Raw genomic sequence first — 22444 nt, forward strand, 5'->3', positions numbered from 1 at the left:
TCTCATTTCAAATTCCTCTTTGCATCCATTAGTCTTTAGCTTTCACTTTGATGTTAAGAGAAACATAGAATAGATAGATTTGGTACAGAAAGGATGGAGCAATGTAAACAGAGGTGTCTATGTTTCTGTCACCCAGAGACAACAGTATATGGCCTGGATTCCATTAGATACATAGTCTAGTTTTTAATTCAACAGTGGGATTACAATCTGTATTAACCACTAATCATATTTTCAGTAGTGTGTGTGTGTGCGTGCGCTCGAGGTGTATGTGTGGCATAAAAGGACACTTTTCAGTAGGTCTCCCCCACCATGTGTGCAGTGGTTGAACTTAGGTGGTCGGATGTAGCATTAGGCACTTTTACCATCTAAGCTACCTTGCTTATGCTTTAGTAGTTACTTTAAACAGTTGCTGATTGGAATAACACTGGAATGTGTAGAAATGGGGCTGCAGAGGACATGATGTCAGACACTTTGTATTCTGTAGAGCCATGGTAGAGTCACCAGTGCTTGGACCCTGTGGATCTGTTGTTCTGACTTCAGAATCTTGAATTGGTTGCACATTTATGTTATTTAGCTGTGGCCTATAGCCATCATCACCTTTTTGTCCTTCTAACTCATGTGAGGGATGCAAGACCAAAGACAGTATAGTCTATGTTGAGGTTCTTCTATATTGTATGCTGAACCCTTTCCAAGCATTGAGTACTGGTCACTAAGCTCAGACATCCTGCAAAGAATCTGTTGTCCCTGCCCCCCACCCCCCTTTTTAAATTTTAGATAGGGTCTTTCCATGTAATTCTAGCTGGCCTAGAAATCACTGTGAAGATCATGCTGGCCTTGGACTCACAGAGATCATCCTGCCTCTGCCTCCCAAGTGCTAGGATTAAAGGCCTGTGCTCCCATGTCTGGCTGACCATTATCATTTCTGCTTTACAGTGAGGAAATGGTGACTTAGTGGTAACAAGAAATTGCGTCAGAATTCTTGAAGGTTCCCTCTGGAGGGCAAGTGTGGTGTCATCCCATCTACTGCATTTGCAGTGTGGGAGCCATATACCCTCTTTACCCGTACTCAGTTAGGTGGGTCCCAGGACCCATCAGAAGCTGCAAAGTGTAGCTGCAAAGCTACAGTGAATGGCAGGCCACTTGCTTCAGATTCTCAGGTCACTTGTACCTGTTCCCAAGGGTTCTAACATTTTGTTGACTGGACTGTTGAAGGGTGTGGTGACGGTGATTCTCATAGGGAGGGAGAGGCTGGAGTCCGGATTGTACATGGAGGAGAGGAAGGGGTTTGCCAGCTGCTGGTGGGTATTGCGAATTGCCTCTCATTGCCTTTAGATACAGAGGTGAGGTGCTTGTTCTGTAAGTAGCTATATTTACACAGTAGGGGTATGCCCAGAAAGATCTTGTTTGTGAGCCAGTATTTCACATTTTATGCAGCTGCTAATTTAGGGTGAGATGTTCCCTCTCGCCCTTCTAGTTTCATCTTCACTGGTTCTTCTGTAGTTCTGAAGCCTTGTGGGAGAAGATAAACTCTTGGAAAAAGAACTATCTTGGGAAACTAGTTACTTGTCTCCAAAGGGTATAGCATACGGAATGTGGAGTTAAAAGATACACTGGTGTCACTGACATGGTGATCTGATGAGATGGACACAGTCAGAAACCAGACATTGCCACCTTCCATGAGTAGGTACGCATTATAACGTGGATAAATAACAGTTGTCATACATGGGCGGACAGCATCCGGATATCCAAAAACATGCTTTTTTTTCTTTTTTTCTTTTTTTTTTTGGAATAGGGTTTCTCTGTAGTTCTGGCTGTCCTGGAACTTAATCTGTAAACAGCTTCTGCCTGCCACATGCTGAGATTAAAGACTAAAGGCATGCACCAACACACCTGGCACCAGCATGCTCTTTTCTGTGAGTGGATATGCATCTGAGCATTGGTAGCATGCTGTCATTCACAAGTGGACAGTGTTAGGACATTAATGATATGCTATCATGCTTTCTGTTCTTTGATGTCAGTTGCTTTCATCTATTTAGGACCATAGACTGAGTATTATCTCTTTGTTGCTCTGGGGTCACAGCTTGTCTGAGTCATTACATGGATGTTAGCAGGGTGGGCTCCTGTTGTTGCATTTGGGAGGGGACTGAGACTGTCTGGGATTAATGGTTCTGAGCCTAGATGACAGTGTTCATTACTCCTGCATGTGCACCTTCTATGTAGGCTGCTGTTGAGGTCAGGAGTGTTGCTGAGGGTAGTCTCTTACCAAAGTCAAGTGGAGATCTAGGTTCAACTAGGAATGGTGAGCTTCAGGGGCAGGTCTGGAGACACTGGCCTGCAGGTAGTATGGTTAAGTCGACTTGCCTGCTCGCTGTTTGGCTTCAAGGCTGACTTCTGCACTTTGCTAAGACATGGTCTTCACCACTGCTGTCTGGCCTTCAGAGACCTCATAGAGAGCCAACAACTATTGGATGAATTCATCCAATTTGAATTGCATTTCTAGGACTTAGGTGGCCAAAGACACACTGGACTAGGGTGGGGTGATCCTAAGATTTAGACAGGCCTTCTCCTCTAGCCCTAAGCCATCTGTTCAGCACAGGATGTCCCACCTGGCTTAAGACAGATTTGTTCCTGTGTACCAGGGCAGGGAGCTGGGACAGTAGGAACAAACCCTGGGAGAGGATACATTTGTTGGTTCTTAGCTTATGCTCATTTTGGGCAGCAAGGTAGGCAGAGTTTAGGCCAAGGCTACCAGCATAAGAGCTCAAGGCCTCTCTCTGATTCTCAGAAGTATTCCGTCATTAGCCATAACAAATTAAAGCCAGTAGAGCCCTTGCTCCTACCTATGGGTATTAGGGTGCTTTCTCAGGAGACAGAGGCAATCGAGTGATCACTCATCACTGGAGAGGAGGGGAGAGGAGAGAAGGGAGAGAGGGGGAGGGAGATGGAGGGAGAGGGAGGGGAGAGAGAGAGAGAGAGAGAGAGAGAGAGAGAGAGAGAGAGAGAGAGAGAGAGAGAAGAGAGAACACGAATGAACCAAAACAAACAGCAGCAACAAAAACCAGTGCTTCATGCTGGACCTGGTGTAGTACATACCTCTTAGGAGGCTGAGACAGAAGAATAAATAAATGTGAGTTTAAGGCCAATTTGGGCTGTATATTGAAGCCTTATCTCTAAACAAAAAACAAAACAAAACAAGGAGCTGAAGAGATAGCTCAGCTGTTAAAAGAGTATTGGCTACTCTTCTGGAGGACCCTGCTGCAAGTCACAACAATCTGTAACTCCAGTCCCAGGGAATCAGTAACCCTTTCTGAATTCTACAGACAACAGACAAAACATCCATATGCATAAATAATTTTAAAACTATATGTATGTGTGTATAATGTGTCATTTTCTTTTCTCTGCTCTTTCTTTCTTTTTTGAGAACTGGGTGGTAACTGTATATACCTTTAATTTTAGCTCTTAGGAAGTAGGGGCAGATGAATCTACAAGTTTGAGAACAACAGAGAAATTCTACCTCAAAAAATGAAAGAGAGACAGAGACACTGTAACTGACAGACTGACTCTCTTGGGGTTTTATTGATGTGAAGAGACACCATGACCATGATAACTCTTATAAAGGAAAATATTTAATTGGGGCTGGCTTGCTGTTTCAGAAGTTTAAATCTGTTATGTCATCATGGCGAGAAGATGATGGCAGTATGCAGGCAGACATGGTGTTTGAGCAGGAACTGAGAGTTCTACATCTTCATCCTCAGGCAGCAAGGAGGAGACTTTGTGGGTTTCCTATTGAGCTTAGCTCAAACTTTTTTTTTTTTGGTTTTTCTTTTTTTTTTTTAAAGATTTATTATTTATATATTATATGTAAGTACACTGTAGCTGTCTTCAGACACTCCAGAAGAGGGCATCAGATCTTGTTACGGATGGTTATGAGCCACCATGTGGTTGCTGGGATTTGAACTCCAGACCTTCAGAAGAGCAGTCGGGTGCTCTTAACCACTGAGCCATCTCACCAGCCCCTTTTTTGGTTTTTCAAGACAGGGTTTCTCTGTATAGCCCTGGCTGTCCTGGAACTCACTNTGTAGACCAGGCTGGCCTCGAACTCAGAAATGCGCCTGCCTCTGCCTCCTGAGTGCTGGGATTAAAGGCATGCGCCACCACGCCTGGTTTAGCTAGTTGTGTCGAATGTGGGTTTGGTTACCAGCACTAATATCAGGCAGTTCATAACTCCCGGTAACTTCAGTTTCAGGAGCTACAGTCCATAGTTGGTTCCGTAGGCACTAGGTATACACATGGTGCAAATGCATGGTGTCCACTCTGGGTTGGCCATAGGTGGCCAGAGTACCTCTCACAATAGCCTGAATGCCAGCTAATATTTGGTGTTACAAGGGCTGGGAAAGAAACCCTGAGTGCTCAGGATACCGTGTCAGGGCATGTTGCTGAGCTGAGGTGGGCAGAGGCCAAGTGAATGGAGTGCTGGAGCATCACTGAAGCTCAGGCTAAAAACATCCAAGAGCTACAGAGTTTGACTTGGTATGAAGGGTGAGATGTAGATCAAAGTTTAGTCTTTGGGTCTGTGCAAGTTTAGGTGTCATAGCACCATTTATTGAAAAGACTGCCTTTTCTCCATCAGTTTGCTTTTGTACTTTTGTCAAGAGTAAGTTGGGCATGTTTGCGTGGGTTCCATTAAGTTTTTATTTTGAGAACTTGGAAAAGTGCAGAGGACTGACTGTAGAAGTGCATAGTGCTGACTGCAGTGATATACACCTATAACAGATACTCCTGCCACCGCTGTACACTTGTAGGTCAAAAGGAGAAACAATTTGGATATCCCTTATCTTACACTGAGGGTACAGTACAGAGTACCTGGCAGTCAAGTAAAGTCTATGGCTTACTGCTTAGTATGGGAAAGGCTCCAACCCTAGGATCTAAGATCCAAACAGATTAACCTCTCAAATAGCTCCATTTTTAGTATTTCCTAATTTACCGACTTCAGGTGCAGTGAGTAGTGCTATTGAAAGCCATCAGTGTACAGCCCTGGCTGCCGGGAAACCCCCCCCCCCTTATTTTTTTAAAGATTTGTTTATTTTATGTATATGAGTACATTGTAGCTGTACATATGGTTGTTGGGTATTGAATTTAGGGCTTCTGCTCACTCTGGTCAGCCCTGCTCGCTCAGGCCCAAAGATTTATTATTATAAATAAGTACACTGTAGCTGTCTTCATATGCACCAGAAGAGGGCATTAGATCTCGTTATGGGTGACTGTGAAACACCATGTGGTTACTGGGATTTGAACTCAGGACCTTCAGAGGAGCAGTCAGTGCTCTTACCCACTGAGCCATCTTGCCAGCCCAGCCTGGGGCTCTTAAATCAGTGGTTTTCAAGCTTAGTCATAATCCTTTTGGCATGTCTCTGTCTCAAAAATATTTATATTATAATTCATAAGAGTAGCAAAATTACAGATTTGAAGTAGCAATGGAAATAATTTTATGGTTGAGAATCACCACAACAGGAGGAGCTATATTAAAAAGTCACAACATTAAGGTTAAGAACTACTGTTCTATACAGACCCAGAATCCACCTGCCTTTGTCTCCCAAGTGCTGAGGTTAAAGGGGAATGTACCACCATGCTCAGCCATCTTTAGAGAAGAGAGTTGTCAGGAGACCCTATATAGATCAGTGGTTTTCAGCCTTCTTAATACTGTGAACCCCCCCTTTTTTAAAAAAAAAGATTTATTTACTTGTCTTCAGACACACCAGGAGAGGTCATCAGATCCCATTACAGATGGTTGTGAGCCACCATGTGGTTGCTGGGAATTGAACTCAGGACCCCTGGAAGAGCAGTCAGTGTTCTTAACCGCTGAGCCATCTCTCCAGCCCTGCTATGACCCTTTAATATGTTCCTCATGTTAAAGTGACTCCAACCATAGATTATTTTTGTTGCAACTTCATAACTGTAATTTTGCTGTTATGAATCATGATGTAAATATCTGATATGCAGGATATCTGACATGTAACCTCTGTGAAAGGGATATTGGACACAAACCCCCAAAGGGGTCTCGACCTACAAGTTGAGAACCACTACTATAGGTGTGCAGCTGCTACAAGGTTGTCCCTCAGCACAGCACCAGGGACTTCGATTGTGGCTAAAAGTAGCGTTTAAATTACTAATCATGTACCAGTTAGTGCTGCTAATTGGCCATCCATTGTGGGGTCAGAGGATCAACTAATTTAGTCAATAAAAGATTTGTTGTGCAAATGTGAGGACCTGAGTTTGATTCCCAGCACCCATGTTAAAAGCCAGATGTAATAAATCAACCCTGGGTAGGTGAAGACAGGATCCTTGGGATTTACTAGGTAGCTATCCTAGCCTTATCATCAAGCCCTAGGTCCCAGTGAGAGACCATGTCTCAAAATACGATGCATAGTCTAGTCTCCTGAAGAACATTCTCGGGGTTGATATCGGAAGCCTGGGGAAACACATTGATGTAGTCCCAGTGTTTGAAGAGCTAAGGCAGAGGGAATGAGTTGAGCCAGCCTGGACTATATAGTGAGACTCTTCTTAAAACACAGCAGGAAATTACTGGAGGCTGGGTATGATAGATAGGTCATGTACTTGGGAAAGCAGAGATAAGATCACTGCAAATTCATCAGCCAGAGCTAAATCTCTGCCTCAAGAAAATCTTTTAGGGGCTGGAGAGATGGCTCAGTGGTTAAGAGCACTGGCTACTCTTCCAGAGGTCCTGAGTTCAATTCCCAGCAACCACATGGTGGCTAATCAACCATCTATCTATAATGGAATCCAGTGCCCTCTTCTGGTGTCTCTGAAGACAGCTACAGTGTACTCATATACATCAAATCAATCAATCAATCAATCAATCAATCTTAAAAAAAGAAAGAAAGAAAATCTTTTAATTGTTTTCAATAATAATAGAAGAATATATTTATGACCTAAAATGAAAAGGCTTGTGTATGCATAATACAAAAAGTTATAAGGGATCAGGTATGGTACAGTCCTGTAATCCCAACTACTCAGGAAAACTAAGGCAGGATCATGCATTCAAGCGGCCAGAGTAAGAGGGCCTTTATTGTAAAAAGAAGAACATTTAGGGAGAAAATATTTTACATGCAGATAGATAGATAATATATATGAGTATGTATACGTGTGTTCAGTCCCCAGCACAACAAAAATTGTTTAAAAGTCCTGACAGAATCCAACCAAGAGATGAAGTTTACATGTACAAGTATATTATACACATACACACACACACACACATCTGGAGGACTAGAGAGAGAGAGATGGTTTAGTGGTTAAGAGCAAGAGCTACTCTTGCAGAAGATCTAAGCTGGGTTCCTAACACCTAAACAGCAACTCACAACTGTCTGTAACTCCAGCTCTAGGAGCTCCAGTATTATTTTTCTGGATTCAGTGGGCATTAGGCATGCATATAGTGTATACAAGTGCATGTAGGCTAAACACACAGTAAATTAACTTTGAGACAGGGTTTCTCTGTGTAGCTCTGGCTGTCCTGGAACTCACTCTGTAGACCAGGCTGGCCTCAAACTCAGAAATCCGCCTGCCTCTGCCTCCCGAGTGCTGGTGTGTTTTTNTTTTTTGNGANAGGGTTTNTTTTTCCTTTTTTCCCCCCCTTTTTTTTTTTTTTTTTTTTTTTTTTTTTTTTTTTGAGACAGTTACTCTGTATAGCCATGGCTGTCCTAGAACTTGCTCTGTAAACCAGGCTGGTCTCAAACTTATAGAGATCCACCTCCCTCTGCTAAAGAGATGTGTGTCACCACCACCTGGCTGAGACAGGGTTTCTTTTGTGTGGCTCTGACTGTCCTGGAGCTTGTCAGGTTTGCCTTGAATTTACAAAGATCAACCCTCTCTACCTCCATAGTACTGGGATTAAAGGCAATTTTGTGTTTGTTTTTGAGACTGAGTTTCTCTGTGTAGCACTGGCAAGAAACTCACTATGTAAACCAGGCTGGGCTTAAACTCACAAGAGATCCATCTGCCTCTGCTAGTTGTGTGATTAAAGGCACATTCCACAATGCCCAGCTAATCTTTTTTTTTTTTTTTTAATTTGAAAATTGGTAAAATATTAAAACTACAACAATAACAAAATAAAAATCCCCAAACACTACAGATCACCTAGCGGACAGGGCCAGATGCTATAAAGAGATGGAGGGAGACAGGCGAGTGTACAAAAGCGCCCTTTTGGGAAATGCAGGTTATGTTCCTTGTTTTTGGCTAACACATGGCAACAAGTGGACTCTGCTACTTCTAGTAGTGGGGCTGTGACTTCCTCCCACACCTACCCAGCAGCAGATTGCATTTGTGTATAATGTCCATGGCGCATCATGGTGCCTGACACCCAAGGAACTGAATAGAGTCCTAGTGGCTCTGGCTGGCTGATCCAGAAAAACCTATTTTGTTGGGCCAGAAGTGGGTTACTTTGTAGTTGTAACAGGGGTAATGGTTTCTTTCTTCTTGTGCTCTTTAGTAGAAAGATGGAGCATTATCTGCTACCCAAATGATACTCTATGTATATGTACTTAAGTGCTTTTTAAAAAATAGGAAACATCTAGAAAGAAGGAGTTTAGTTAGTTAGACCCTCTTTCTTCCCTTCCCTTGGAATTGGGAAGGGTGGAATGAGGGGAGGAGGAAGCGGATGAAGGCACATGATCTTTCTGCTCTGTTTTTAGATAACTCTTAACAGTGTATATTAAAACAGGAAAATAATTGCTCTGCTGCCACTCACGTGCCTTTCTTATTCACAGGTATGGATCTTGGAGGGAGCCCGTCAACCCCTACTACGTCAATTCTGGCTATGCCCTGGCCCCAGCCACCAGTGCCAATGACAGTGAGCAGCAGAGCCTGTCCAGTGATGCTGACACTCTGTCCCTTACGGACAGTAGCGTGTAAGTCCCATGATTACTTGCTGTGTGCTTCAGTGTTCTTTGCTGATCCTTACTGATTAATTCTTTTAGAGCTTGACTAAGTTGTTTCTAAGGAACAGACATGGAGCTGGCCATGGTAGAAAATATTTGTTTTTTTTTTTCAAAGATTTACTTTTTATTATTATATGTAAGTACACTGTAGCTGTCTTCAGACACTCCAGAAGGGGGTGTCAGATCTCACTACGGATGGTTGTGAGCCACCATGTGGTTGCTGGGATTTGAACTCAAAACCTTTGGAAGAGCAGTTGGTGCTGAGCCATCTCTCCAGCCCAGTAGAATACATCTGTAATCCCAGCATCTGGGAAGCTGAAGCAGAATTGCCATGGGTGCCAGACTAACCTGCACTGCATAGAGCGAGACACTGTCAAAACAAAGACCCTAAAAAAGATGACAGACTGCCCTGTAAGTGGTCATTCTTGACCACCTAGCCCAATGGCCAAGGTGTAATTCAGAGGTGGCCCTGGTTCAGTCCCCAGCACAGCAGAAATTGTTCAAAAGTCCTGACAGAATCAACCAAGAGATGAAATTTGCATTAGCTGACTGTCTTGTAGACTAAGGCTTCCTGCTGCAATGGACTCAAGAGTTAGAGCTGCATGTAAGAAACTTGAGGTTTGTTTTCTCCTAGCTACAGAATGTAGGTTTCAGTGTGAAGACAGAAACGGAACAATCAGACAGGTAGTCTTCTGTCCAGGTGTCAAGCAAGAGACAGTCCTGGGAGCCATCAGTCTCCATAAATGGGTTTCTTGCCCATGTTGTTCTGTCCTGGACCTTTTTATGATATGGACTCTTGATATATCATCAATAGTCTGGATATGCTGGGGAGGGGAGCCTGTTTTCTGTGGTGAGACCAGTTTCTTAAGGGCCTAAGTTCTAACCTATGGAAGTAGATCTTTACCTCCACATCCCTGATATTATGGTCACAATTAGGAGCTTGTTTTGACTAGTGTGATCACATACGCAAAAGCCCTTGTGGGATGGATCTAACCTATGAACTGCCTCCTGCAGGTGGCTTTTTGGAACCCTGGTGCATATAAAATAATTAAACTAAGTATTGAATTGCATAAAACATTTTGTTGCCGGGCGTTGGTGGCGCACGCCTTTAATCCCAGCACTCGGGAGGCAGNGGCAGGCGGATTTCTGAGTTCAAGGCCAGCCTGGTCTACAGAGTGAGTTCCAGGACAGCCAGGGCTACACAGAGGAACCCTGTCTCTCAAAAAAAAAAAAAAAAAAAAAAAAAAAAAAAAAAAAATTTTGTTGAGTTGACTATCCAACCTGGAGTTTCCTGGGGGTTCTGGCTTGGTCATGCCTGGGGCTTCCTCCAACAGCACCCTAGTGTTAGAGTAAGCTTTTGCTCATTACCTATGATCAGAGCAAGTCTTCTGTTTTTCTTTTGTTTTTTTGTTTGTTTGTTTGGTTGTTTTTTTGAGACAGGGTTTCTCTGTGTAGCCCTGGCTGTCCTGGAACTCACTCTGTAGACCAGGCTGGCCTCGAACTCAGAAATCCACCTGCCTCTTCCTCCCAAGTGCTGGGATTAAAGGCGTGAGCCACCACTGCCTGACTCAGAGCAAGTCTTCTGATTGCCACTAGATGACTCTTAATTCATGACTGCGTAGGGTCCTCAAAGGGGTTCTTGGGCCAACTCAGCAGTTCTGCCCTGATTTAAAAAAAATTTTTTTTTTTTTTAATTTATTTTGGCCAGGCATATTAGCCCACACCTTTAATTTCAGTACTTGGAAGACAGAGGCAGGTGGATCTCTGAGTTCAAGGCCATCCTGGTCTATACAGTGAGTTCCAGGAGCTAGGGCTACATAGTAAGACTTTGTCTTAAAATACATGCATACATACATACACACACACATACATACATACATTTTGTTGTTCAACATGTATGTATTTGTACTATGTATGTCTGGTACCTGGAGGGCAGATCAAAATGTCATATCTCCGGGACTTGGAGTTATACATAACCACTGTGTGGATGCTGGGTCCTCTGGAAGAGCTCTTTTTTTTTTTTTTTTTTTTTTTTCTGGAAGAGCTCTTAAACCACAGGGTTGACTCCACAGCCCCCTAAATTTTTTTAAAAATGTGTTGAATTGTGAGTGTAAAAAAGAGTACACATAATAACAATAAAAAATAAAAAAAAAAAAGAGTACATAGGTGCATGTGTGTGCCATAGCACATGTGAAGGTCAGAGGGCAACTATAGGGAGTCGATTCTCTGCTGTTACTTGTAGTTTCCAGGTATTGAATTTAGGTCATCAAGCCTATTGTGCTCCAAAGGGCCTGTATCCACTTGCTGACACTGAATCTGGAGGTCCTGATTCAGTAAAACTAGCTGACCCGTGAGCACCAGAGACTTTTCAACACTAGGATTACAGGCATATACTACCATGCCCAGTTTTGTTTTGTTTTGTTTTTTTAAGTAGATGCTGGGATGTAAGCACTTCACATCTAAGCCATCTTATCTTCCCAGATAAGTGTATCTAAACCATGGGTTTTGTTTTCATTGATGCAAGTCAACATTTCTTAGAGGAGTGAGAGTAAGTAGCAGAACAGCAGGTCACATGGTCTGGTTACAGTGTCATTTCATTCCTGTGTTCTAATCTAGGAGCTTCACTCACTTTTCACAAAAAAAAAAAAAAAAAATTCTGTTTGAACAAATGCAAAGTATTCCGAAGACAAAACTATTAGCAGTTTGCCAAATATAATGGGCTTAATTATAAAGGAGGAGAACATCCCCTAAATATTTTAGACAGACCTCATACATTGAATAACATTGATACCAATAGGAGCCAATTTCTAATTGCCCATTATATAAAGTCTTAGGACTAGAAGGAATAGTTTTCAAAGTTACTATAGCTGTGTATCTTAGGGTTTTACTGCTGTAAACAGACACCATGAACAATGCAAGTCTTATAAAGGACAACATTAATTGGGACTGGATTACATGTTCAGAGATTTAGTCCATCATCAAGGTGGGAGCATGGCAGCAATTAGGCAGATGTGGTACAGGCAGAGGTCTCAGAAGAGTTCTACATCTTCATCTGAAGGCTGCTAGTAGAAGACTGACTTCTAGGTATCTAGGGTAAGGGTCTTAAGCCCATACCCACAGTGACACACCTATTCCAACAGTGCCACACTTTCTAATAGTGTCACTCCCTGGGCAGAACTTATATAAACCATCACATTCCACTCCCTGGCCCCTATAGGCTTGTTCAGAGACATGAGGCTATGGGAGCTATACCTAGACATACTACAATGCAAACAAAATACATTTAGTCCAGCTTCCAAAGTTCAAGGTCTCTTAAGATTCATCCAATTACTTAACTGTAACCCCCCAAAGCAAGACAGGGAACCAGCTGTACAAACTTCCAAACTCTGCATCTCCATGTCTGGTGTCAAAGTGGTCTTTAGATCTCCAATTCCTTTTTCATCTCTGTTGACTGCAACAAACGTCTTTCTCCTGGGCTGGTTGCACTCCCTGTTAGCAGCTTTCCTCAGCAGATACCCATGGCTCTGACATCTCAAACATCTTGGGTTCTCCAAGACAACTTCAGTTTTACAGCTTCTTGTTTCAGTGTCTGGGCTTCTCCAGCTCTGCCCTCTGTAGCACTCTAAGCTCAGGTTGATCCACTCCACTGCTGCTGCTGTTGTTCTTCCTGATCATCCCATGGCACTGGCATCTCAAATGTGCTGGGATCTTCTACTGTAACTAGGCTTCACCAATAGCCTCTCATAGGCTCTCTTCATGGTGCCAAGCCTCATCCTTTGTATGACCCCTTCAGTCCTGGTCCATCAAGTGCAACTGAAGCTGCATCTTCACCAATGGCCTTCCATGGCCTCTCTCAGTGCCAAGCCTCAGCTGCTCTTCATGACCCCTTCATGTCTTCAAAATCAGTACCACCTGGGTGACTCTTACACATTACCAAGTCCAGCTGCAGCATGAGGTACAACCTTGGTTATCTCTGGAACACAGCTTCATTGTGCTCTCAGCTAATACTTCCCAGAAGATTTTACCGCAGAGATGCTGGTCTCTTCTTAATCAGCACTGATTTCTTAGCTCTAGCTAACCAGAATCAGTTATCCCATTAATGCCTTCTATTCTTGACTCTAAAGCCAAAGCCATGTGGCCAAAGCTGCCAAGTTCTGCTGCTTTCCAGGACTGGAACATGCCCCCCCTTGTTATATTACATCATCACTAGCTTTCTGTTTCCCAACACCTTCACTGCCTAAGCTTGACTGTCCTGGATCTTGCTCTGTAGACTTGACTTTGAACTCAAAGATCTGCATGACTGTCTCCTGTGATTAAAAGTGTATATCATCATGCCTGATCTTGAGGTTTTCTTCACCTAGAACTTGCTCTGACCCAGGCTGGCCTTGAGCTCAGAGATCTGCCTGGCTTTATCTCCTGAGATTAAAGGTGTGTCCCGCCATGCCTGGATCTAAATTTAGTTGGGTAGGATCTTGCCCCAAAGTCCCACTCCCTTAATCTGCTGTCTCCTAGAACACAGGAGTTGACTCCATTTCACTTCCTGGTGCCCTTTAATACTCAAACCCTGTAGTTTACATTTTTCCTTTCTAAGCTTCCTATGCTTGTTCAAAATGTTCTTCATGAGACATAGCCAGAGAACAAAGACTCTGCTGGATGGTTTTTCTGAGACTTCCTTTGTCAATGCAATTAAATATAAATCTCTTCCTTAGCCTGACAATGGCAAAAAAGTAGCCACATTCTTTACAAAAATACCACAAAAACAGTTCACTATGCCACATACTGAAATTCTTCTCTTCTGAAACCTCTTGGGCCAGGGCTGCACAGCTCAAATCACTCCCAGCAACTAAGTCTTGCCTATTCCTACTAGGATGACTCATTAAGCCCCACTTAAAACACTCCATGGCCAGGCGTGGTGGCGCACGCCTTTGATCCCAGCACTTGGGAGGCAGAGGCAGGTGGATTTCTGAGTTCAAGGCCAGCCTGGTCTACAAAGTGAGCTCCAGGACAGCCAGGGCTATACAGAGAAACCCTGTCTTGGGGGGGGGGGGGGGGAAGATTGTGCCCAACCAGGTTTCCACACACAGAGAAACCCTGTCTTAAAAAACAAAACAAACAAACAGCATGCCATCTTCTGCAGCTCAGAAGTCAGCTTGGCTAGTGCCATGTGGCACATAATGGGGTGTTCCATTTTCCTACTACAGTAACCATGTGGTAATAACATGCGGATAGCCTCTGTCTCTTTGGGTTTTGTTTTATCTGAAGAATGTCTCATTTCATTGTCTTTTAATTAGTTAATTTTGAGATAGGGTCTTAAAAGCCCTTGCTGGCTTGCAACTTACTATGTAGACCAGGCCAGCCTCCAGTTTGGAATCCACTGCCTCTACCACCTTATTGCTGGGATTAAAGACCTGTGCCACCACACTTAGCTTTGTTTCAGTTTTGACCCTTTAAACATTGGTATTTCCAGCAACACTTGTTTTGAAGTTTCTGGAGTTCTTTGTGGCTTCACACTTAAAAAGTGTTTGCCAGCTCCATCAGAAGACAACAAGCTGTAACACCTGATTTTCCTCATCCTTGGAATTAATGAAACTCAACCTCCAACATCCTTAAGAAAACATGTTACCCAAATGGAGAAAGTTAAAATTCATGTAAATGTTTTTTGTTTTAGGGGTAAGATAGAGATTCATGTAAACAAGGCTGGCTTCTGCCTTCCAGGGGCCGAGGTTCCAGGCATCTGCCACTCTACTCAGTTAATGCAATGCTGGGCTTAGACAGACGCCTTCATACATGCTAGGCAAGCGCTCTGTCAACTGAGCTATGGCCGGCCACACACCCGAGCATAGGCGGTTTTTCTTTGACAATCTGTTCATCTTGGATCTTATTGGGAGACTTAAGAATTTGGGATACGCCGGGGGTGGTGGTGGTGGTGGTGGTGGTGGTGGTGGTGGTGGCACAGGCCTTTAATCCCAGCACTTGGGAGGCAGAGGCAGGCGGATTTCTGAGATTGAGGCCAGGCTGGTCTACAGAGTGAGTTCCAGGACAGCCAGGGCTACACAGAGAAACCCTGTCTCGAAAAAAAAAAAAAAAAAAAAAAAAAGAATTTGAGATACAAAATTGTCACCTATATTTGAACAAACATCTGAGGCAAAGAAATGAAATGGTGCATCTGACCATATCTGGTGGGTAGCTCATGAGTTTCCCACAGTTGGATTACACAACTGTTCAACAAGGTGTTTCCTAGTATGTCACATATCCTTAGATGTAGATTTTTAGGACAAGCCTAAGCCCCAAATGCTGGGGATTTTAAAGTGTTGTGTCTAAGTATAGAAGAAACAGGTTTTAGCTATTGGATTTAGGCCACCTAAATCCAATATCCTGAGTGCCTGCGGAGCCAAGTCATAGGAATTTTAAACTCCCATTCCTCTACACTCTGTTCCCTTTTTGTTTATAAAAGGAAAACACTGTAATACTACCCTCTTGCCTGGGCACACCAACTGCCTGGGCAGGTTGCTGGGGCAACCATCCCTTTTACTGCTGCCAAGAGTAATATTATTGGGGTTCCACGGTCTTTGATGGCCTCCCACCTTCTCCAGGGTAGGGTTCACAGACCACATCCCTTAAGTGCCCGGTGGAACCTTCCATTAATAAGATAATTTAAAAACACATCCCATTCAGCATTGATTACAGTCCTCCCATCTGCCTGTTTTCATGTCACTAGAGAGCTGTAGTGAGAGCACCCAGCACTTTCATTAGTCAGCCTGTCTTTATTATTTCTAGAGCAGCTAACACCATGGATTTCTAACACTATGAGATGGAGGCTAGGCAGTTTTAAGTTAGATATAGCATCTGTCTTGAATGAACAAAAACCTGCTTGGCCTTAGTCCTGGGGTCTATAGCTCCCTTCCAAAGACTCTTTCTGGTTTGCTTTGCATGTCTGTCTCACTCTTCAAATAGGCTCAAAGTGACCTGCATTCAGGCCCTAGAATCCACTTGCTTGAAGTTGTCCTCTGACCTCCACATGTGCTGTGGCACATGTACTTACTCATATACGTGCACAAACTGCATGGTGTGTGTGTGTGTGTGTGTGTGTGTGTGTGTGTGTGTGTGTGTGTAGAACAAAAATTCTTTTAGTGTGAAAATCATTCTTAACTACAAAGTTTGAGATTTTGTAGACTCAGAGATCCATAACAAAAGGGCAGCTGATGTTTGCTGAAATGATCAGTGAATAGTAGGTAGAAGAGCATTCCATGGTTGAGTTCTCAGGCTTTGTTATCATATATGAGTTGTGTGCGTATGTCATGTAGTACATGTAAGTATATCTGTCTCTGTGTATATGTAGTTCCATGTCTACATGTACATGGGAAGATACAGTGTGGATGTCATTGCTATCAGAAATGACCATGGGCTGGTGACTATGTGATGTTCTGCTGTACACCTTGTTTTCTGCTTGAGCTAATGACTACATCTTTTGTCTATGCAGGGATGGAATCCCCCCATACAGGATCCGTAAGCAGCACCGAAGGGAGATGCAGGAGAGTATCCAAGTCAATGGGCGGGTACCTCTACCTCACATTCCTGTAAGTACCAGATATTCAGTAGCACCTTGTCTTTTCTCCTGGTGCCTAACTGGTTTCCACCATGGCACCAGTAGGGGAGGCACCTAGTAGGCTTCCTAAGACCACAGTTTATCTCTGGGCTCAGCAGACAATCTAAGTGATGCTTAGGTGAGAGACAGCCATCCCAGTAGATAGTATAGGATTTAAGAAGTAAGGGTTGAAGGGTTTAAGAAATGGTTGCCTTGGGCTGGTGAGATGGCTCAGCAGGTAAGAGCACCCGTCTGCTCTTCCAAAGGTCCTGAGTTCAAATCCCAGCAACCACATGGTGGCTCACAACTATCCATAACGAGATCTGGTGCCCTCTTCTGGAGTGTCTGAAGACAGCTACAGTGTACTTACATATAATAAATAAATAAATCTTTTTAAAAAATTTAAAAAAAAAAAAAAGAAAGAAAGAAAGAAATGGGTGCCTTTTCTGCTGAGCAGTGGGTACTGCCATGTAAACATCTTAGGGCAGAAACTGCCCCGGCTTTCTTTGTCTCTTGGGGGATAACAGTAGCTTTTCCTGAGCCTGAACTATAAGACTTTGATGACTGTATGTTTGAGCAAACGTGCATAGCACTGACCACTGGTGACACAGAACAATCATTCCTTCTTCTGGCACATGGACTTGGGACAGAATGGCAGTGTCCTCTACCCCATGACTCCTTCTCTGCATATTGTTTACAGAGCCTGTGTAGGGTGGATGGGTACTGTAGAGCATCACATAATCATTACCATTTCTTTTGATTTGTTTTGTTGTTATTTTGAGGCAGCAGTTATATAGCTCTGGCTGACCTTGAGATCACGATGTAGACCAGAGTAGCCTCAAACTCACTGAGATGTTCCTGTCTCTGTCTGCCTCCTGGGTGCCGGGATGAACAGTATGCACTATCATTCCCTACCTCATCAGAATTTCTTAGAATCTTTCAGCTCTTTGACTGCATCTTCAGTTTTAGGAAATAGACATTTGTCATTAGAACATGATGTTTGTTCTGTGTATCATGAATTTTTTGTCTTCCGACACTGTGACAGAGCTGAGAGTCCCAACCCTCTTGAGTATAGTCCCACCCCGCTTACACTCAGCCCTACATCAGGACCAGGCACTGCTCCAGGATTTTGTTTGAAGAGGTGTAAGCCTGGGGAATGCCATGGCTATTTCAGGGCCACAAGTTCACCCTAGGAGCTTCTAGTGACCAGTGCTGTACTTACTCATCTTGATCCTATGTTCCCAGTGCCGTTTGCTCTGAGCTATTCCCCACCTATGTCATGAATGTTTCTCTGTGACAAGCTGGGAGTATCCAGTGTAGAGCATGTTGGCCAAGGCTTTGACCATCACCTCTTTGGGTGTCTGTACACTTGAACACTTAGGGATGCCACAGCCTGTGCATTACCAGGACCCTGCCCAGGCCTCCAGTAATGTAATTATGAATGGCTAGAGAGCAGTCTACATCTTCAGGTCAGTGCTCAGGTCAGTGAAAGAGAAGAGGGAGCCAGTAAGGATGCTAGTGTCCCACTAAAAGGGAACAGTAAACATCTGCTTTAAAAAAGCTTTAAGTGGGCTGGTGAGATGGCTCAGTGGGTAAGAGCACCCGACTGCTCTTCCAAAGGTCCGGAGTTCAAATCCCAGCAACCACATGGTGGCTCACAACCATCCGCAGTGAGATTTGACTCCCTCTTCTGGAGTGTCTGAAGACAGCTACAGTATACTTACATATAATAAATAAATAGATCTTTAAAAAAAATTAAGTTTTAAGTAGGGCTGGAGTGATGGCTCAGAGGTTAAGAGTATTGGTTATTCTTCCAGAGGTCCTGAGTTCAATTCTCATCAACCTCATGGTGGCTCACAGCCATCTATAATGAGATCTGATACCTTCTTCTGGCACACAGATAAAGCATTCATACTTAATTAAAAAAAGAAAAGTTGAAGTTGCCCTATCACTTACTAGAAGGCTGTTACTGTGCTGCTCAGTAGAGATGCTATATCTACTGACTGCTGTATTTCTCCACAGCGCACTTACCGAATGCCAAAGGAGATCCGGGTAGAACCACAGAAATTTGCTGAAGAGCTTATTCACCGTTTAGAGGCTGTCCAGCGTACTCGAGAGGCTGAAGAAAAGTTGGAGGAACGGCTGAAACGTGTACGCATGGTGAGTGAACTGTGTGCTAGGGTCATGTTTGGGCCACTGTTTCTGTGGCTTACAAGCCCTCAATGTAGGGAAGCTTCCATTCTGAGGTGCTCTGTCCAGCCTGCTTGTCACTGTGCTCCTCTGACCTTCCTTCCTTCCTTCATCTTCTACACCTTGTTCTGTCTCTTTTATCACTAACTGAGCCTAGTGCTTACCTCCAGCAATCCCTTTTCCCAGCAGGAGATGCTTGGGAGGAAACTCCCAAGATTCCCAACATTTGAAGAAGACAACAATTGACAAAATGCCTAGCCTTGGCAAGTAGCAGGAACTGAGCCATGGGGGCCCTGCTATGAAAGCTGGGCAGGTGCGGGTCCTTTCCTGTTCACGTAGGGGACACTACAGACTGCAGTGCCTATAGTGGCCCCCTTGGAGCTCATTTTGGTTCATTGAGAAACTACTGCTTTTTGTTTGTTGGGTTTGTTGTTGTTTGGAGACAGGGTTTCTCTGTGTAGCCCTGGCTGTCCTGGAACTCACTCTGTAGACCAGGCTGGCCTCGAACTTAGATACCTACCTGTTTCTGTCTCCCGAGAGCTGGGATTAAAGGCATGTTAAAGGATTAAAGGCCGCTACCACCTAGTTGAGAAACCACTGTATGTATGTATGTGTATATGTGTGTGTGTGTGTGTGTGTGTGTGTGTGTGTGTGTGTGTGTGTATCTCCCCAGTGCTGCTGTGGTAAGACTTTCTTTATGGAGGCCATAATCCTCATGTGTGTGTCCTTTACTCCAAAGGGTTTTATGACAGACAGCACTGTAGCCTGGCTGACCTCGAAGTCTCTGTGTAGCCCAGGGTAGCCTCTTATAGCAACATTGCTCGTTCAGCCTCCCAGAGGTTGGCCTAGATAAGATGAAGCATTTTTATTTATGTGAGTTTTCATTCTCAAAGCTCCATGTTCTTCTGTGGAGTTATTTCTCCATTGCTCACCTTTAGGTGTTTTATTTACTTGACACGTGGAACCCAGCCCTATTCAAACTTGAAACCTATTCCAGGTCCACTATTTCCCTCTCAGGCTCGCTAGAGGCAGGGTTCATGGGGCCGTGCCAGCTATAATCTTCACAGACCAGAGACCGAGATTAAAAAGCAGGCAGGGGCTAGAGAGATGACTCAGTGCTTCAGAGCGTTTATTCTCCTGCAGAGAACTAGATTTGGTTCTCAGAACACACATGATGGCTCACAAACATTTGGCACTCTTTTCTGATCTCTGCAGGAACCGAGTATACACATGGTGTGTGTGTGTGTGTGTGTGTGTGTGAAGCCAAAATACTCTTACACATAAAATAAAAATTTATTGTTAGAAAAATTTCAAATTTTATTTAAACAATAAAAAACTTTCTAAGGAGTTTATGTTTTGAGACAGTGGCATTTTCTTGTGTCCCTTTTGGTAACAGGAGAGATGTTATTAGACTGCCAGGCAGCCTTTCCTGTGTTGGAATGGCTACCCACCCACTAGTCATTGTGTGATGGCTGGCAATGCAGCATTATCCAAAGGTACAGTACTGGTAGGCTACAGTGAGATGTCATGTTATGGGCCTGATGTAACCTTGAATTGCATAGGGCAGGCACCCCATGATGTACAGTCAGGCATCTGCTGGGCAGTGAAATTATGCAGACTGAAGCCAACTGTTTTTTGTGCCACATGGTTTTAGCATTCTGATAGATTATATTCATAAATAAATAAAATGGGGAGCTGTATTGACATGAAACACTGAACCTTTTTCTTTTTTTTAAAAGAATTATTTATTTAATGTATATGAGTACATTATAGCACTTCAGACACACCAGAAGAGGGTATTGGATCCCATTACAGATGGTTGTGAGCCACCATGTGGTTGCTGGGAATTGAACTCAGGGCCTCTGGAAGAGCAGTCCGTGCTCTTAACAGCTGAGCCATCTCTCCAGCCCTGAACCTTTTTCAAGTGCTAAGTCCTAACTTATTTGGACCCAAATGACTATCTTCATATATGTAGCAGAGAGTTTCCTCTCTTCTGTGAGGGTGGGCTATGGATGTCGTGGGTGACTCTGTTAACAGCCTCATTAAGGAACCCAGCGTATTCTAGGGTTGGCATACACATCCTGTTCAGTTCACTTGAACAGCAGCTCCTGGTTAGTTCCCAAAGGTGCTAATGCTAGTTCAAGGCAGAGGTAAGCAGGTGTTAGTGATTTCCTGATGTCTGAGCCTTAGAACTCCCTCAGTTCTGTGGAGTGCCAGATGGAATGGCCCCGTCCCTGTTGCAAGGATGGCCACAGGTCTGAAGTAGTGTCCTAAGAGCTAACTCCACAGGTGAGAATGGTGCTATTATTGTTTTGACCTAACAGAGAACACTAAAATGAAAAGCTCTTGAATGATTCTTTTATATCAGTTTAGGAAATAATCTGTGGCCAGAGGTCCTCTAGCCTGATGGACTGACATGTAAGCTCTAGCCTTTATTTTTGTGCCGCCATCCTGTCCTGAGCTGTCTCCTGTTGAGTAGGTGACCATATAACCACAGACATAGAATTTTGTAGCTTGCATGCTGTCCTGGAATTCATTTTGTCCACCATGCTGGCCTCAAACTCAGAGATCCACCTGCTTCTGTATCCTGAGGGCTGGGATTAAAGGCAGACCCCACCACTGTCCTGCTATAATTACCCATTTTTGTGCTGGTGAGATGGCTCAGTGGGTAAGAGCACCCGACTGTTCTTCCAAAGATCCGGAGTTCAAATCCCAGCAACCACATGGTGGCTCATAACCATCCTTTGTTTTTTGTTTTTGGTTTTTCGTTTTTGGTTTTTCAAGACAGGGTTTCTCTGTGTAGCTCTGGCTGTCCTGGAACTCACCTTGTAGACCAGGCTGGCCTTGAACTCAGAAATCCGCCTGCCTCTGCCTCTGCCTCCCAAGTGCTGGGATTAAAGGCGTGCGCCACCACCGCCCGGCTCATAACCATCCTTAACAAGATCTAACGCCCTCTTCTGGAGTGTCTGAAGACAGCTACAGTGTACTTACATATAATAAATAAATAAATCTTTAAAAAAAATTACCCATTTTTATTTTTATCCAAAACCTGAGAAAATAAAACTTGTGAACAGGTCTGAAGACATGGCCTAGAGTCCAGATCCTTTACCCATGGAGCAGGCCGGGGGTTCCTATAGCCCTGTAGCCCCAGCCAGGAGGGATGAGGGATAGAAAGAGGGCTACTGGGCTTCTCTGGGTTCCAGTCTGTTTGAGAAAACACAAGTCCCAGGTCAGCAAGAGACCCTGCTTCCAAGGAATGAGTGGGAAGTGACAGAGGAGGATACCTAATAGTCTCTTCTGCTCTTCCCATGTGCTAGGTGAGGTGCCTTACAAAGTCCAGGTCAGAGCTGAGCAGTGGTGACACAGGTCTTTAATCTCAGCACTCAAGAAGCAGAAGCAGGGGGTTCACAATAGCCAGGGCTATACAAAGAAACCTTGTCTCGAAAAACAAAAACAAAATAAAACTTCCAGGTTAAGCCTAGGGTAGCATGATGCACTCCCACCTGTCACTGCCTGCATGCATATGTGTACATATACGTGTCACTGCCTGCATGCATACATGTACATATACATATGTACAAAGCGAGTGTGTGTATGAGTGTGAACACATGGGGGGGGGGGCGGGTCTTAACTTTAAGGAAAAAAATAAAGCCAAGCAAGAGCTAGTTCCAGGATAGCTAGAGCTACATAAAGAAACCCTGTCCAGGAAGAAGAAAAA

The 22444-nt window shown here is 43.9% G+C and overlaps 1 protein-coding gene across 3 annotated transcripts in view; it reads left to right on the forward strand.

Annotated features, from left to right (window-relative positions):
* Positions 1–22444, forward strand: part of Axin1 (axin 1) — a 60513-nt gene that overhangs the window by 30163 nt on the left and 7906 nt on the right. For all 3 annotated transcript variants that reach the window (XM_021221361.1, XM_021221363.2, XM_029533045.1), the window contains exons 3-5: positions 8781–8921; positions 16432–16528; positions 18559–18696. In XM_021221361.1, coding sequence (XP_021077020.1) covers positions 8781–8921; positions 16432–16528; positions 18559–18696 — 376 coding nt within the window. The remainder of the gene's footprint in view (positions 1–8780; positions 8922–16431; positions 16529–18558; positions 18697–22444) is intronic.

Source organism: Mus pahari, chromosome 21 (assembly GCF_900095145.1).
Source record: "Mus pahari chromosome 21, PAHARI_EIJ_v1.1, whole genome shotgun sequence".
Lineage (NCBI taxonomy): Eukaryota > Metazoa > Chordata > Mammalia > Rodentia > Muridae > Mus > Mus pahari.